The following is an 18,164-nucleotide window of genomic DNA, read 5'->3' on the forward strand; positions in this document are numbered from 1 at the left end:
GTTTTCTTGGTTTTGGAAACACAGCTGTTTAGTCCCAATCCTGTGAGTTCTCATCACATTGTGTGTATGGAAATTGTCACTATTAACTGTTACTTTCACTATTAACCATAACTAGGGTTTCTACTGTCTGTTGTTACAATGCAAACAATTGCAAGCCAGATGCATTATTTATTCCAACCACAGTTGATGGTTCAGCACTATCCTTCAATGTTTTAATAATCTGTTAGACAATTCTTAATCCAGTTTCTTAATTTCAGCAAATTCCATAGTTGTTTTCTTTGCTTGATGCAGGCCTTTCTGCAATACAGCGTAGGCAGCATAGTTGGTTGGATTAATGTGTGCATAGATTTGGATAAATGTGCAAATTAATAATCAACAAAAATGAACTCGATCAATGGATGGATGGATGAATGGATATAATTGGTGGATGAGTAGAAGAATTGGTGGTGGATTACTTGAAGGACCAATGATAAATGAACAGATGAGTATATACTGTACTGTATGTGAATAGATGCGTTGATTAAAGGATGGATGATGAACAAATTGACAAAATCTGCCTTAAAACTTGATTAAAAAGACATTTTTAAATAGCTGGTTAGATGCAATGGCTGAATGATGTATAGATGTAAGAATATTTAAGTGGATTGAAAAATCTGTATGGATGGGTGGAAAAAAGGAATTATTAAATCATTTAAAAATGGAAAGAGGAGTACCTACATAGATGGATGGATGGATGGGCAGGCACAGTGTTTGATTTGTGGATCGGTTGAAGGATTGAATAAGGAAATGGATGGAGGGATATCTATGGGAAGGGATAGATGGCTTTACTTATGAATTAATAGATTACTATCTAAATTGATGGATAGATGATATCTTAGTGGATGGATGGGTGAATAAATGAATACTTTTTTATCTGCATGGAAGAATGAATAGATAAAACCTTTATGAATAAGTGGATGGGTGGAGGATGTATGGATAGATTGATGTAGGAAAGAACATCTGGATGTACGTAGGTATGTTTGTATGGATGGATGGATGAGTGGATGGAGGCATGGACAGATGGAATGCTTCATATAACTATCATGTCACTAAAGGAATAGACAGATACAATGATTGATGAACGGTGCTGTGTTTGCAGTGGAGGCTCTGCACCTGGGCACTCTGATGGCAGCACATGGATACTTCTTCCCCATCTCAGACCATGTGCTTACGCTCAAAGACGACGGAACCTTCTACAGATTCCAGGTCTGTGACTCTAAGAGAGAGCGATTGAAAGTGTTTTACAGAATATCACTACAATCAGAAAAAGAAACCGTACTTAACATTACACTTCTAGTGGAGCAGTGTGTACAGTACAACATCTCTCTGTGTGATAAATCCATGTGTGTGGGTTACTAGAGCCACAACATGTAGTGAATAAGAACAAGTGGTGTGTGAATGGTTGATAAGTGGGTAGGGGTGGGGGCAGGGGCAGTTACAGAGATGTAGGGACAAAGAGAACCAATTGCCCTAAGAGCAAAGGTTAACGAGGACAGGACAGTGTGACCTTGAGAAAGCATTAGTGTTTATTTATTGATAAATATTTGTGTGTACATGGTTGGGGGGTTAGAGGGTAGAGGCAGTTATAGGGATTAAGTGACAGAGGGAAACAATAATCGAAATGCAAAGGTTAACAAGAATAGAAAGGCGTCTTTATAAGCGTCTTTTATAAGAATGGACATTAAAATTTTTATATCATGATAGAGATGAAAATATCCATATTTTAAACCTTTAAAATCACATTTAGATGAACATTTACCGTGCATAAAGTGTTATTTATTAGAAACAGTTATAAATAGCAATTATAAATCAAATTCCAGAGACAGGGACTTCAAGCACTAAATTGTTCGTGTCTCTTTTCTCAGACGCCGTACTTCTGGCCTTCGAACTGCTGGGAGCCAGAGAACACAGACTACGGTGAGCGTGGCTAACATTTTGAAGTTATTTATTTATTTATTTATTTAGTAGTGTTGTGTGCAAATGTGTAAATAAGCCAAATTAAATGAAGATTTTTGGAAAAGTGGATTTTCTTTGCTGTAACATGCACAAGCTGATAATCTGTGCTGAAGTGTGTAAGTATGTCCTGATGTGAAAACACCTGCAAAGCTTTATAAAAGGTCAAGTGCACAAGAAGTTGAAATAAGCGATCGGTGTAAAGACTAAATCAACAGCAGTGAAAGTCATATTTAGTCACAATTACGGCAACTAAAATGCTTAACGTTATTTAATACTGATGATAATAATGAGCTGTTTATATGGCACCGTTTCTTGTGTCATAATTAAGTTATTCATTTCCGTAAGCTCTTTGATTAGTCGCTCTGTGTACGATTATCTGCTAAAATTTAATACGACTAAGCATTTTAAACTCCACAGTAGATTTGCAATACCACACTAGAGGTCGTGCTGTTGTACAGAATATCAGCACGGCTGTGATGTGGCTGTGGACATGAGGGCGCAGCCCCAGTGCTGATATTCAGCACAACAGCACAACCTGGAGTGGGATATTACTTTTATACAATAGTTCCACGAACACAATTTATTATCAACATATCATGATTTGTTCGTTTATTTAACCAGTTATTTTAAATTCTCATTGGTACTTTATAGCCGAAAGTCGAGGAGTATAAACAAGGGAAGAAAAGAAACTCACCAGATTTACTTTATTTTCCATTCATTCTACTTTGGAATATTAGCTAACTTCAGGGTCCTTGTATTAAATCCAAAATTGTGTTAAATAGAAAGCTAATGCACTATGTAGGGTGTACAGTACAATCCCTTGTTCAACACGCTCAGTAGTGCCCTTGATTAGAAGAGAGAGATTTGCGATTCAGCCCTGTGTTAGAAGCTAATTAGCTTTGTAGCTCATGTTAGCCGTGAACAGAACAAGTAGGATACGAATGTTTTGCTCCAGCTTGAATAACTTGTGCACAATAACTCGTTTATCGTTATTTTTATTGAAACTTTTCATAGGCTTTAGATTTTTTTTTAAGTAAACAAATACTTTAAATCAATGTGTGTTTGTATGTGTGTTTGTTCAATGTAATTCTCATCACTCTGTCTCATTGTGCAGCTGTATACCTCTGCAAACGAACGATGCAAAACAAAGCTCGTTTGGAGCTGGCTGACTACGAGGCAGTAAGAAATGACCGCATGCACTGTGACATTCTGTGACTGAATGATTCTCAGGGTCAACATAACCATTAATGCACCCAGCCGCGAAAAAATACAATGTCACTGGTGTGCAAAACACAAACACAGACAGACAGACAGACAGACAGACACACACACACACACACAAAAAAAAAAGAGAAAACACAAGAAAAAGATTTCAGCCCAAACACAAACACACAACAAACCAACCAACAAAAAGTGCAAAACCCTGGGAGGAAAACAAAAAGAAAACACAAAATCAAAAATCCAAAGGGAGAAGTGCAACACACAAACATAAAAACGAGCTGTGGTACGGCTTAAACGTTACGGGAATGCGTCATGACCGTCATCAGACACATCCATCTATGGTTTTTTAGGGAGAACTTTTGGAAAATTTGGCTGATGACGTCAGTCATGACATACCCATCGCAATGAGAAACAGGACTGCATTAGACGAAGCAAATTAACCATAAAGACCCTAATGAGATTAAAGATAGAAATAGAAATGAGAAGCATGACCATGAGCAGTGCTTTTGGTTTTGTTTCTGTTTTAATTTTCTACTTAAGGAGTGCATTCGTTCCTTCTTGGATGCAAATTCCCGTTGTGTGTTTGTGTTTTGCAATTCAGCACTGAAATTGCACCGAAAACTTTTGGTTACAGTCCGAACAAAATCAGCTTGCTGAAATTTTTTTTGTCACTTTTTCACCTAGAAACCAAGACTATTATTATTCTGCAAAAAATATTCACACCCGTGTCTTGTACAAATACAGTACATTAATTCACCAGTCACCAGTCCGGGTGTCGCATCAGGCAATGTTAATCATTTTCTAAGTAACAAACTTCAATTGAGTGTTGTGTATCTAAGTGTTCTAATAAGTCACGGAGATCCTTTTAGCCAATCTCACCTTCTGTTTGACCTTTGCCCCCTGACTGTCTGTGTCGCAGGAGAGTTTAGCGCGACTCCAGCGTGCCTTCGCCAGAAAATGGGAATTCATCTTTATGCAAGCAGAAGCACAAGCTAAGTGAGTGTCATATTAACCTTTAGGGGGTCAAAGGTCAGGCTCATTGCATATTATACTGTACAGGATGTAGCACTTTCAGGTCGGTCAGGCTCGAAAATCTACTGGTGTTTGTTACCTTTATTTCCTGAGCTACAAAACATATCCTGTCATTTTCCTTTCATTAATGTATTTAATAATAATATTAATAATAATAATGATAATAATATTAATAATAATAAAGGCCAACTAGGTGTTTGTACTGTAGCTTTCATGTGTTACCAGTGTCTTATTATATTTGTAATTTTTATTAAATAATAACTACTGTTATCTATTATAAAACAAGTTACATGTGGCTTAATATTTACAGTAAATTTTAATTAATAAACATTTATTTAAAATAAATGATTATTTTTTGATTAATTATTGAACAGGTGTTTTGTGATGTTTATTTTATTTTTATAATCTTTTAATTTTTAGGTTAAAATAATTTAAAATGTGTTTCATTAAAATGTTTCCATTATATGTTTTAGTGTTGCTTAATTAGTTCATTTAGTAATACTTAATGCTTCTGGATTTAATATTGAATACTAATTGGATGTTTAATACCAATCAAAGCCGTCTTGAATTAGTCACTGATGTACTGCTTATGTATAAATAGTTAATAAAAAATAAATAAGTTCATTTTAAAAATTTATAGTTTTGCTATCATTAGTTTTGGATGAGGAAAAAAACATGTTTTATAACACTATTATAATTTAATGAATTATGGATTAAAATTATAATGAATTATTTTATTCACAGCTCAATAAAATGTGAAGTCAGTAGATAATTAGCACTTTAGCTACAAAGTGGGAGCAAACCCACAGACACCTTCATGTACAGTATAAGCCATGTATATTTTGCAACTTAAAACAGTTTACTGTAAAGTCAGTGGTAAAGATTCAATAAGTGAATATGTGTTTATGTTGATGAATAGGTGTGTTGCAATCACAGAATTGTTCTGACATGCAATAACCTTCTAGAAGCCATCCAAGTCCACATTGCAATAGTATACAGTAAATCAAATCAAATCACTGAATATTTTGGATGTGGTTCTTGTGTTTAAAGCGAAGTGATTTTACAAAAAAAATTGAAAGACGTGTCTGTTATCAAAGCCATAAATATAAATACAGTGGTACCCCAGCATAAGAACACTCCACCTTACGAATTTTCACCTTAAGAACTAAAGTTTTAATAAATTTGGCTCGGCATACAAAGCATTTCCAGCAAGGACGGTCGCAAGAAGAAAAAAGAGCCCCTTTCGTTTCGTTTTAAAGCAGCCGGTGCTAAGAGGAATCATAAATTAAGGTTAAGCAAGGTTCAATGTCTATTTATTTTATATCTTACTTCATTTACACATCTTTTCTAAATGATTTCATTGTTTATATATAAAAAAATATGATTATAGTGTTGGAATTGGTAATATTGGCAATATTTTTGGTTGGCTGGAACGGATTATCTGCATTTATATGATTTCCTATGAGAAAATGTGTTTCGCAGTACAACATTTCACCTTAAATTCGTATGCTGAGGTAGAGTACCACTGTAACTACCTCGTCACTGGATTGGGTGCAATGGGTCACTTATTCCTGCCCTTCCCCTCATACAGTACTATGATTGGAACTTAAGCTATTAATTAAGTTGAAGGTTTGTCTACATTTGCCTGTCTTTTGTGTAAGTGTTAATCTTAATTAAATGTTAGTGGTGTTGCTTATAGTTCACTCCACGCAACACAGCAGAACAGACATTATGTGCAAACAACCTATATAAAGCAAGCACTTAAAATGAGGCGTTATTGAATAGACATCAATTAATTGGAACTGATTATGTAATTGATGTCAATTCTGTCCAGAGTCGATAAAAAGAGGGACAAAATCGAGAGGAAGATCCTGGACAGTCAGGAGAGAGCATTCTGGGACGTGCACAGACCGGTGGTAAGAGGACACCTCTGTGTATGTGTACCTGTCTGTGTGTGTCTGTGTTAGTCTGTGTGTGTGTGGTGTGTGTAGAGTAGTGGACAAGGGGGAAGAATATGTTTGAGAAATCCTAAAACATCTGATCTCTGTTTAATAATACAGTATATTAGTGTTCTCAAAATAAGATTAGACCTAATTCACACCACTGAAAAATTTCTTAATATACGTTCATTTATTTATTCATCTTCTATACCACTTATCCTGTACAGGAGACTTTGGAGCAGGGTACACCCTAGGTGCACACACACACACACACACACACACTCTCCGGGCAGTTTGAAAACGCCAATTAGCTTGCATGTCTTTGGACTGTGGGAGGAAACTGGAGTACCCAGAGGAAACCCAGCGGGAGAACATGCAAACTCCATGCACACAGACCCGAGGTGGGAATCAAACCCAGACCGTGGAGGTGCAAGGCTACAGTGTCGAACACCACACCATCTGGCTACCATTTCTTAAAATAAAGTATTTAACTATTAGCTGCTGAAAAAAAACTGCAACTTTATTGGTATAAAGTTTTTGTGTGTGTACAAATTAAAACATAGTTTATTTTGTAATGTAATATCTATTTAATAATGTACTTACATTACTACAAGCTAGTGTTTGTAATGGCTTGTCAACGTATGCAGAGTCCGGGAATGCAAAGCATAGTTATGGCAGAGGTGAGAGTGTGAGAGAGCGGGACAGACTAAATGACTTAAGCACTGCTGCGTCGCTAAAGCTACTTTATTTTTAGCAAAGATGTTTAGCTAAAGATAAAGTCAGGGGCCAATACCACTGCACCACTCTCAGCAAGTATTTGAACAGCATTGTGGGTAAAGTACAGTAAGAAGCATTACCGAAAGTAAAAACAGAACAATGTTTTTATTTTAAGTACATTTAAATGGTGCATCAATAATTAATTTGTATATACAGAGGAACTGATGAATATTATATAAAAACATATTTATCCGGGAGAACATGCAAGTTGTTCAGGATGGATTGGCTTTGGTCGGGGAGTCAGAAGGGCGAGGTGTCTGCCCTGATTTCTCTGCTTTCTCTTCACGCAGGCTGCTGAGGGATGGGATTTGGCATCTAATGATTTTCCCTGCACAACACACAATGAGGTGTAATTTCCCCTGGAAATGTGCTGATCAGAGCAGAACCAGATGGCAGTAGAGGAAAAGCTCCATGTTGAGCTGAAACCGCACATTTGAAGCTGTTTGAAAATCTTCATCTAACACCAAATTAAACCTTTAAAAATAGATGACAGGTCCTATGATGGGCTTGGATTAGTTCACCTTGACCTTGTCTTTGGTATTGGAGTGGAACTTTAAACCCTATGTAGAGATTAAAGCTTTGTCTCTAATTAATGTAACATCTAGACATGCTAATGCACGGTACAGTAGATTGACATATCTGAAATAGATGTATTATTATGGAGGACATGGCCATCGATGGATCAAAACGCACATTTTATCAGCCGTCTCCCTGGGGACAAGTCCGTCTGGGGGTTTTAAGTGATGCCACGGACCAACTTTTGCAGCATTCCTCGGAGATCAAGAGTTCAATCTGATTTAAATTCCTAATTTCTTAATTTCAGTGTTGATATTAAATAGTATTTTTTTTGCTAAACATGGTTAATTACAGTTATATTAAAGTGTAACCTTTTACACATTATTTTCAGCCAAACTCGTCAGTAGATGTAGAGCGCTTTCTTGCTAATTAGCAAGCAGGCTATAATCTTGTTAATAAAAAGCTTAGAACAGACCCTGGTCATGATGTTCTCCTCTCTCGCAACTCGTCCTTCTTAACTCGGTGTTTCTACAAACAGTTTCAAATTCTAAGTCTACAAACCCAGTTATAAAAAAAAAGCTGCATTTGGGATTCATCCTTAGACACCCGAGTCATGATCATTAGCTTTCACAATTTATCATTTTAGAATCATTTATTCATCATTTTATGCTAATCATAATCACAAAGTAAAATAAATCAGCTCAAACACTGCAGCAGGTTCCAGGAGTCTTTTTTGTTACACAGTCGTTTAATGTACAGTAGTTTTAAAGCAAAATACCTGACTCACTTTCATTAGCGATTTCAAGCTAAACTCGGCTAATCGTTTAACCTGGGCTGTGGCTGAAGGAGCCGTGTTTGCTGTCCACATTTGACCAGTGTGTATAATGTATAATGTCCCAGATCTGAGGACAATTTTAATCTTTTTTTTTTTAAACCTTGCTTATGTGTAATAATTAGCCTGCGTAATTTAAATCAATAATTATGTACTATTGTTAATGTTGAATACTGTAATTTATCCAAATACACACACACACACACACACACACACACACACACACACACACACACACACACACACACACACACACACTTTATAATTTCAATGGATTTACTTAAAATGTGTGTGTGTGTGTGTGTGTGTGTGTGTATGCACTGTTTCAGCCAGGGTGTGTCAACACCACAGAAGTGGACATCAAAAAGTCCTCAAGAATGAAGAATCCTCACAAAACCAGAAAGGTACCGAAGCACATCACGAGTCACTAAGTACAGCCGTTACGACTGATTCGATATGAATTGACCAGCATCCTGATCGCGATATTTCTGATATTGAACATCGTCTTATTAAGGATATAAAAAGGTTATCAGTCAGATTTTTTTTTTTAATGATCAGGCGTTTCATTCTCTAAATGTTCATGGGAACGACTTGGCATGTTGTTGTCAGTCATGTACCTATTAATGAAAATCCTTATATATAATTTGAAAAGAATTCAAAATAGAAGCCTTTCCACCCCATGTCTGAACGTGAGAGTGAGTCAAATGCAAACCTTTAAAATGCGACATAAATAAGAAAAGCAGAATGTACGCAGCTGCAATTTACGTGAGTCATCAGCACTCGCTCACACACATCCTGCAGGCGGTCTGGACTTGAGCGTACTGGTGTCATGCTGCAGCAGGAAAGCGGACAACTCCATACTGCGCATCACACTGTTGCATCCATCCTCCTGCCGTTTGTGTCTGTCTGCTACATCCGGCACACTCACCAGTTCTCACTCGGACTCATTCCGATGCTTTGGATCGTGAAAGTAGGCATTGGGTGCAAAGATCTTGTGAAGAAATGCAACAGATGGTGCAAAGGTGGCTGCTGCAATCTGGACAACTGCTGAGACTAGGTCATTGAACAAAATGGAGATTATGTAGAACATGATACAATTATGCTTTGAGACTTAATCGCAAAAACCAATGCAAAAAACAAAACATTGATGTTTTTAGTGATTTGTCATCACTCACACTTGTAAAAAGAATTAAAATTTAGCACCACAAACTGAATATATGTTATTTCTCCTGTTCAGTCTGTATACGGCCTTCAGAACGACATCCGCAGTCATAGCCCCACCCACACACCCGCCCCCGAGGCCAAGAAGCCAACCGCGGAGGAGCTTCAGGAACAGGTACAGTCTGATTGGTTCAGGATAGATTTTTTTTTAAATCAAAAAAAGAACACTAGCATATTACGGAACTGACCCACTGTTTATCTTCTCTTCAGCCTAAACTTAACTTGTCCAATTACTGATTCTAACTGGAATGTCTTTAACTTAATGTTTTTTAGTCCCTGATTAGTCCCTATTGTCTTCTGAGCATCTATTGTATTGTATGAGCATGCAATATACGCTGATTAAAAAAAAAAAAAGAAATAAAAATGCTTCCATAACCACTCTTCTACAATTTGAGTGAATTTCGATATGCTCCATGCCATCAGGGACTTAATTTTTATTTCCTTATAATATTGCTGAGCCTAGATGTGACCTGACCTGGCATGATAGGTGCATCACTTTATGTACTTCCCTTCTTACCCTGACGCGGCCATCACTCTGGAACAGGCTCAATCTGAACCTATCAGACCACATGAAGTCCAATCAGGCAAATTGTTTCTGATGAGTCTCATTAACAAGTGGCTCTCTTATGGATACACAGCTGTTTAGTCCCAATCACAATCCTGTGAATTCTTGTCACACTGTTTCTGTATGAAAATACTCTTTCTTTCACTATTAAACATAGATATGGTTTTTATTGTTGACTTTTTCCCCCATGCAACTTCATCAAGTGTTTAAGTGATCTTTAATCATGATTATTTTTCCGACGGCATAGGTTCAACAAAGTTGATGGTTCAGCACCATCCTCCAAGGTTTTAATAATGTGTTAAAGGGTTCTTAACCCAGTTCCAGTAATTTCTCCTTTGTTGTTTTCTTTGCTTGATGCAGACGATAAGTTGACTCTTGGATTGAACTGAATGCCCAGCTTCTCTCATCTATGGAGTTTTTCTTCCCTGATATATTCCAGAACCCAAATTGTGAAAAAGAGGTTCTGGGAGCATACTATAAGTAATCATTTTCTACTGGACATAATATTGTGAGCTGTAATCAAAGCTAAAGGTGACTGAATAAATTCTTTTTTTTGGCCAGGAAGTGTAGCTAGGTGAACTTTCAAATTACGGAGAAATTCTTTATGAATATATCTGTTTTATGCAGAAAAGGCAAACTTTGCATCTTTCGTGTTTTGCTATTTTATTATTCTTGAAGTGTGGCGCTGAAGATCTGCAGGAAAAAAAAATTACTTTGTATGAGACATGACATTTAAAGAACGAACAACATACTGTACTGTAGGTTACACAGCACTTACAGCGCATAATATATCCATTTACTGTATTAGTTTTAAATACTTTAAAATCTGTAAAAATGCAGCTGCTTGAAACAAATCAGACAATAAACGTCAGGACTATTGAATTGAATTGAATCGACAGTCTACCTAACATTCACAGCTCTACTGCACAGACACATCGCCCTGTCCTCTGTTAATACGTCCTTGTTTCTGTTGAACTGAATGATTAGTTTTATTTGTGTTTAACCTCAAGAGACCTGGACGCAACTGATGTGTACATAGCAGTTTGTCCTCTGTGTTTCTCTATAAGCACCAGACAACTATGAAGGTCTTTGAACAGGAGGGAGCTTGGCAAAATACTGTATAAGGATTGTTAAAGGATACATAAGAATGTAGTTGGATCAAAATGCAATTTCTTCATGTGGTGACCTTCAGATCTCAAGAGATTATTGTATGGCTTGCTTTCTTCCTTTTTCCTCCCATGATCCTTAATTAATTCCAATAGAATAAATAAAACCCTCTATAAACCTATAATGATTTGTTTTAGATCGAGACACCAACGTTCTTCGATAAGACGCTCTGGATAAGGGTATTTGCTAAACTTAGATTTAAACTCAGTATATTTCAGATATTCCACTGCAGTAATGCAAATTATATGATTTGAAGTCCATAAAGTTGAGGTTTCTATTAGTTAGGTTTGTTACGTGAAAATTTACACACCCTTTGGAACACTTTTCTGAATGTGATTTCTGTGAATATGATATTTTTCTGTGTCAACGCTCATATGAATGATTCATGCATAAATCCGTTCATATTCAGTGTGATGTAGGACGTTTAATGGTAGAAAATTGTCTTTTAAGGACAATTCACGTTCCACTGGTATATGTTTTAAGATTCATACACACACAGTTAGCTAGAACACTAAGTAATTGGCATTTTGGCATCTTTTTAATAGTGATAAGCTTGCTTAGATGCTAAAGTTAGCTTGTTGATGTAAAAGCATACAGTCTGAGGTTGGAGGGCAAAAGAAGCGACATTCGCGAGGCTAAAGGTCTAAATAAAAATGGAACGGAATTTTTGCAAGTATTCAATTTTACATACAAGTAAAAAACTAATATGGCAAAAATAATATTAAGGTTGAGTGACAGAGTACAGTGTTGTCCACCCTGCTACTGTAACAATACACAAAGTTCTGCGGGGTGTTATTTCACTGCACAAGAAACTTCATGATAAACTCTTTGCTCTTTGCTGTCTTTTTAGATCAAATTCTGGCAGGCGCAGTTGGACCGGCATCGATTGAAGATGTCCAAAGTTGCAGAGGGGTAAGTGATCGACTGAGTGTGTGTGTGTGTGAGAGAGAGAGAGAGAGAGTGGTGCGGGTGTCTCTATTTTGATCGACCCTTTGATCTTCATTGCTGTACAGTACAGTGCTTAAACCTCCTCGTGTTTTTTCTTATTGATCTCGTTAATGAGCCGTGTGTTTATGACCGCGGCTGTAAGACAAGCATTATCTCTCTGGATTTATGATGAAGTGCATTAAACAAACCTGCGCTAGATCTTTATACTGACATATCGACCTGTGTAGTGCAGACTGCCATACCTCCAGCATATGGCCGGGTGGGTTATTTCCATCTTTCGTATTACATAATGGATAAATTGCAGGTTTTATAGCGTGCACTGCATCTTCGTGGCGCTCTCTTCCTTTTCCGTGGATGACAAATCGCTTTATTGCAAATCCACTAACGAGGGATTTTAACGATTGATCTCGTTAATGCATTACAGTACGTGGCTTATTGGCAAACAGTTCTTTTTATGCTTGTACTTTACTTCCAGATCAAACATTTTTCAGAGTTGTTTTCTTTGAGTCATGTTCGTGCAAACTTTATTTAAAATATATACATAAAAAATGTGATATGGTTAACTTAACAATTAAACAATATTAGTAATATATAGTATTCTCCAGTAGAATTTATGAAAATACTATATAATAATAATTAATATTATTCATACATACACACATGCATAGCAAGATGTATTTATACTAATATTATGATTACCTTTTTTTACGTTATAAATAATAATTTTCCTATTGTAGCTTATTAGGCTATACAGAACAGTATGCAGATTACGATCCTTTCCTCACTACTCCTGACCCCTCGAACCCGTGGATATCGGACGACGCGTCCTACTGGGAGCTGGAGGCAAGGTGGGCATGACGCGCTCTCTCTCTCTCTCTCTCTCTCTCTCTCTCTTACACACACACAATATTATAAGTTTTTACATATGACTATGTGGTGCTTAAGATGCAATGTGTGTGTTCGTGTGTGTTTGTGTGTTGCAGTAAGGAGCCGATACAGAGCAGGGTGAAGCGCTGGGGATTCGGGATGGACGAGATGCTGAAGGATCCTGCAGGCAGAGAGCAGTTCCTCAAATTCCTCGAGTCCGAGTTCAGCTCGGAAAACCTCAGGTAGAACAGGCGCCCCCTGCTGGTGTGTATGGGTGTTTGTGTGTATGTACATGACTTTAAAATGTCAGAAATGTTTTAGAAATTGAAACATTCTTCGTCATCTTTTTGAATGCTGAATTGTTTCTTGCCCAGTGCCTGACTATTGTTGCTCTCTCGCTCTCTTTTTTTTTTTTATATTAATTCGTGCTCATGAGGGGGAAAAAAAGAGTATATCATGTTGTAAAAAGGATTTCAGCCATAACAATACTAAGGGTAATACTAAGAGAAATCGGTTTAAATTGTTGTCCATTATTATTTATGTAAACAAAATCAATGGAATGAATAAAAAAAAATCTCTGCTTTTATTTAAAAATTTCAATTCTGTGGAAAAACCACACACCTGACCACACTGCTCATCCAGCTTAGAACCAGACGCATCACACAGATTTACACTTTTGTACATAAACAACTTTTTTTAACATCATATTGTTGTAGAAATGTTCTTTACCTCTCTCCTTCAGGTTCTGGCTGGCTGTGCAGGAGCTGAAGAAGAGGCCCATTAGGGAAGTGCCATCTCGCGTGCAGGAGATTTGGCAAGAGTTTTTGGCTCCTGGAGCTCCCAGCGCCATCAACGTCGATTCCAAGAGCTACGACAAAACCACGCAGAATGTCAAGGACCCCGGGCGCTACGCTTTTGAGGATGCACAGGTGCAGAGATTGTAGTGTCTCTTAGCAGTGGCCCTTAGCAGTCAAGGGCATTTCATTGACCCTGTTTCAAGATCATTTAGCTACAAAGATTTATTTAACTCAGCAGGGACACGAGAGTAAAAGTAGTGTTTTAAATGATCGGTTTAGTCCATGCATCACCGCAAGCTACTTTGAAGTGTGTGTGTGTTTCAGGAACACATCTATAAGCTAATGAAGAGTGACTCATACAGCCGTTTCATCAGATCCAGTGCCTACCAGGAGCTCCTGCAGGCCAAAAAGAAGGTAGGACCACAACTATCCACTGTACCGCAGCAATCTTACACCTCTTTATGCATGATTCTACACCTCTACATTCTACATTCACCTTCGCATTAACAATATGTATCGACCACTCTGAAAAAACAGACCAAAAATTGTTTATTAACTACAGCCACAAAAAGTATTGTTTATTACCTATACTACAGCTACAAAAAACTGTTTATTACCCATACTACAGCTGTGAAAAACACCATTTTGTATCCATGCTGCCGCTACAAAAAAAATGTTTATTAATTACAGTATACTACAGCTACAAAAAACTGTTTGCTAACTACACTAAATCCACAAAAATACTGTTTATTAACTATACTACAGCTACAAAAAACTGTTTAACTATACAAATGGTTTTAAAAATACTGTTTATCTATACACTAGCTACAAATTTTGTTTATTAATTATACTACTGCTCTACAAAAAAGTGTTTATTAACTATACTGCAGCTGCACAGTACTGTTTATTAACTATACTACAGCTACAAAAATACTGTTTATTAACTATACTACAGCTACAAAAAACTGTTTAACTATACTAATGGTTTAAAAAATACTGTTTATTATCTATACTATAGCTACAAATTTTGTTTATTAATTATACTACTGCTCTACAGAAAAGTATTTATTAACTACAGTATACTATAGCTACAAAAAGTGTTTATTAACTATACTACAGCTGCACAGTACTGTTTATTAACTATACTTTCACTACAGGAAAAAAAAATACTGTTTATTGACTATACTACAACATCTCAAAACTCTTTATTAACTTTACTATAGCTACACAGTAATGTTTATTAACTATACTACTGATCCACAGAAACTGTTTATTAACTTTACCAAAAGTATACAAAATACTCTGTTCATTGACAATACAACCACTATATTTAAACTGTTTATTAACTCCAAACTCTGTTCATTTATCCCATAATCGATTTTCAACTGTTTACACTCAATCCCAGAGCTAATTTACAACTAATTATTAACTGTACTAGAATTAATTCTAAATTGTTTATTCACTATTTTACAACTAATTAACATCTATTTATTCACTATACAGTTACTTAATAGTTTAGGATTAAAATTCCCATGAAAACAATGAAACAATGAAAGTGGACTTTATATTAAGTTAAACACGTTTCCCATTATATTAACTTTTAACCTCAAAGCACAAACATGAGGCTGGTTTCCCTGTTGAGTCTGGTTCTTCTCAAGCTTACTTCCTTTCTTCATATTTGTCATCTCACCTTTTCTTCACCACTGTCCGCTTGCTCATCAGGGACAAGGAGATTTTTGTACATTTTTAAAATTATTTCCAAATTTTAAAAATGTAAATTGAATTGATTTGAACTGAATAGTATTACAACTGAAAAACTAAAATATATTTATTTATTATATTACAACTAATTCAAATCTATTTATTCAATACACTCCAAATAACTTTGAACTGTTTGTCCACTACAGAGCAATAGTGGGAATTATTGTCCCAGTGATAACCTTCTTGCCAGCTATGCATAAGGCCAAGGTTTGCATCCCAGCTGATTAACATACACAGCTACTGGGATTGCAGAACACCTTTAACGCTGGTCGTAAGCATGAATAAAAACTAGAAGGGCTGCATCAGATAGTACATCTGCTGTGGCGACCCCTAATGGAAACAACTGAAATGACAAGAACATGAATACTCAAGCGTATCAGCAATACTACAATTCCCTAACTGTTTACACACCATACATACTGTACATGTACAAAGACACATACATGGAGATATACTCATATGTCAAATACGTACATATAGATAAACGAACACAGCTCATAGAAAATCCTTATATTCATACATGAACTGATGCAACTTAATTTCTAAGGGCACTATACATACTAACACTTATCAACAACACTTTATTGGCCACACTAGAACTGGTTCATTATCATTTATTTGCTTCACTACAATTTATTTATAAGTGATTGTCGAACATGCAGCAACTAGTATACAACCATCTATCAATCAGTATATTTTAAAAAAGCTGCACTAGACAAAAGTCCTTATATAAACAATATAAGGACCAAATTGTAATATTTCTATAATTATAGGTGGATATTTGATTCTCGCAATGATACCCCCCACACACACATACATACACGCACACTTACACACAGACGCATATGCACACACATACACACACGCATGCTCGAAATGTGGGTATAATTATTCATGTTAGACTTTTTACCTGATGAAGAAACCACAGTTACTATAAATTTGCTGCTTTCTCATTACTTCTCTCTCTTTCTCTGTATGTCTCTTTCTGTGTCTCTCTGTGTCTGTCTCTCTTCTTGTCCACAGAAAAGTAAGAATTTGTTTTGAAGGTCAGCAGTGCTTCCAGGTAAAGTGAATCATTTCCTATCATCCTCACCGCGATGTGTGTAATTGAATGATACAGTTGGCTAAGTAAGGAATATTATGCGTAGAGGTTGTGGTGGCGTAATGCAGCCCAACGTGAGGAAATGAGTTGACCACTTTCCAACAGCGCATTTCCTCCCCCTTACAATAAATGCCAAACTAGCATGCGATCCATTCGTCCAACGCAGTTTTCACTTTCTAGATTACACTCCCTTCTGTTGTCTTTTTTTTCCGTTCTCATGTTTCCCCTTTCCTACTGTATTCGTCTCCAGGGGAAATCTTCGGCGTCTAAGAGACTGCCTGCCGTCTGAGCCCGGGCGAACCAACCTGGGACGAGGACTCTGCCCCTTCATCCCTGCCGTTTGATTGGTGCGGACGCTGAGTTGTTGGCCAATCACGTGCATGTTCAATGGACTGAGTTTTTACATCACTCTTGACTCGTTTTGGTTTTAGCCTCGTACCAGGGGTGACCAAAACAGGCTTGGCATTTCAGACTTCCATAGGACACTTGCGGAAAAAACGGATGCCTTGAATAAGAGAAACAATATCCAACTTGTCTTCGTTCCTTTGTCCACTTGTAAACGATGAAAATGATGTCAGATGCAAAAATGAATAAATAGGAATATAAATAAATAAATAAATAAGATGACCATTTAAAAATGTAAAGCCAAACCTTTAAAGAATAAACGGAGAACACTTTGTACACTTGTTCAGCTGCTTCTAGTCTGAGCGTTTGGAGAGTCGATGTCATCGTGATCACCTTCCATCCTATAGGCATTGATTTTATTGCACTATTAAACAAATGTGTAGATTTTTTCGCTTGTCACAATTGTATGGCCATGCAGCAGACATTCGCAGGCCGTGTCTATTGTCTATCTGGTCGCTTCTTTTTGTCCACTTACCCTCTTGTGTTTATTTTTATACCATATTTAATGACACTTTGACTTGAGAAATGTATTAAAGCCAGTTGTTTGTCTGAACATAATGTAGTGATTTATTTCGTATACACACACACACACACACACACACACACACACACACACACATATACAGTATATATGCATAGAGTATCCTGTAAGGTCCAAATGGAGTTGATGAATTAATGTGTGTACAGGTCCAACAGACAAATGCATCTCTTTTGTATGTTGGCAACAAGTTATCCATCAATTTTCAAGCATTTTGCTGAATATTTACAGGAAAGACTGCAGTGAAGTCCGAGCCACCTCAGTCGGGATCATCATGAACGGACGTACTGCCCTATTTGAAAACTTTGCACCATTTAAATGTTTTACTGCAGCTACAGTAAGAGTCTCATCACCATAATGTGCTGAAAGGCTTCTGTAAATCTCATTAGTTTTACACCTTCATTCACCATAAATTTCATCACAATGTGGGAGGAAACTCACCAAGCATGATCATGTGCAAAATATATTATTTTTATTCAG

At 36.7% G+C, this 18,164-nt stretch overlaps 1 protein-coding gene across 1 annotated transcript in view; it reads left to right on the forward strand.

Moving 5' to 3' along the window:
- The window catches only part of rgs7a (regulator of G protein signaling 7a), a 56,107-nt gene extending 38,431 nt beyond the window's left edge, over nt 1-17,676 (forward strand). Inside the window, exons 5-18 of the mRNA XM_053510525.1 lie at nt 1,139-1,245; nt 1,905-1,956; nt 3,110-3,174; nt 4,136-4,212; nt 6,083-6,164; nt 8,643-8,717; nt 9,551-9,649; nt 12,117-12,178; nt 12,952-13,062; nt 13,198-13,323; nt 13,824-14,010; nt 14,203-14,292; nt 16,663-16,702; nt 16,992-17,676. Of these exons, the coding sequence (XP_053366500.1) occupies nt 1,139-1,245; nt 1,905-1,956; nt 3,110-3,174; nt 4,136-4,212; nt 6,083-6,164; nt 8,643-8,717; nt 9,551-9,649; nt 12,117-12,178; nt 12,952-13,062; nt 13,198-13,323; nt 13,824-14,010; nt 14,203-14,292; nt 16,663-16,683 (1,154 nt within the window). The 3' untranslated portion in view covers nt 16,684-16,702; nt 16,992-17,676. The remainder of the gene's footprint in view (nt 1-1,138; nt 1,246-1,904; nt 1,957-3,109; nt 3,175-4,135; nt 4,213-6,082; nt 6,165-8,642; nt 8,718-9,550; nt 9,650-12,116; nt 12,179-12,951; nt 13,063-13,197; nt 13,324-13,823; nt 14,011-14,202; nt 14,293-16,662; nt 16,703-16,991) is intronic.
- Nucleotides 17,677-18,164: the final 488 nt, after the last annotated feature.

Source organism: Clarias gariepinus, chromosome 13 (genome assembly GCF_024256425.1).
Source record: "Clarias gariepinus isolate MV-2021 ecotype Netherlands chromosome 13, CGAR_prim_01v2, whole genome shotgun sequence".
NCBI classification, from domain to species: domain Eukaryota; kingdom Metazoa; phylum Chordata; class Actinopteri; order Siluriformes; family Clariidae; genus Clarias; species Clarias gariepinus.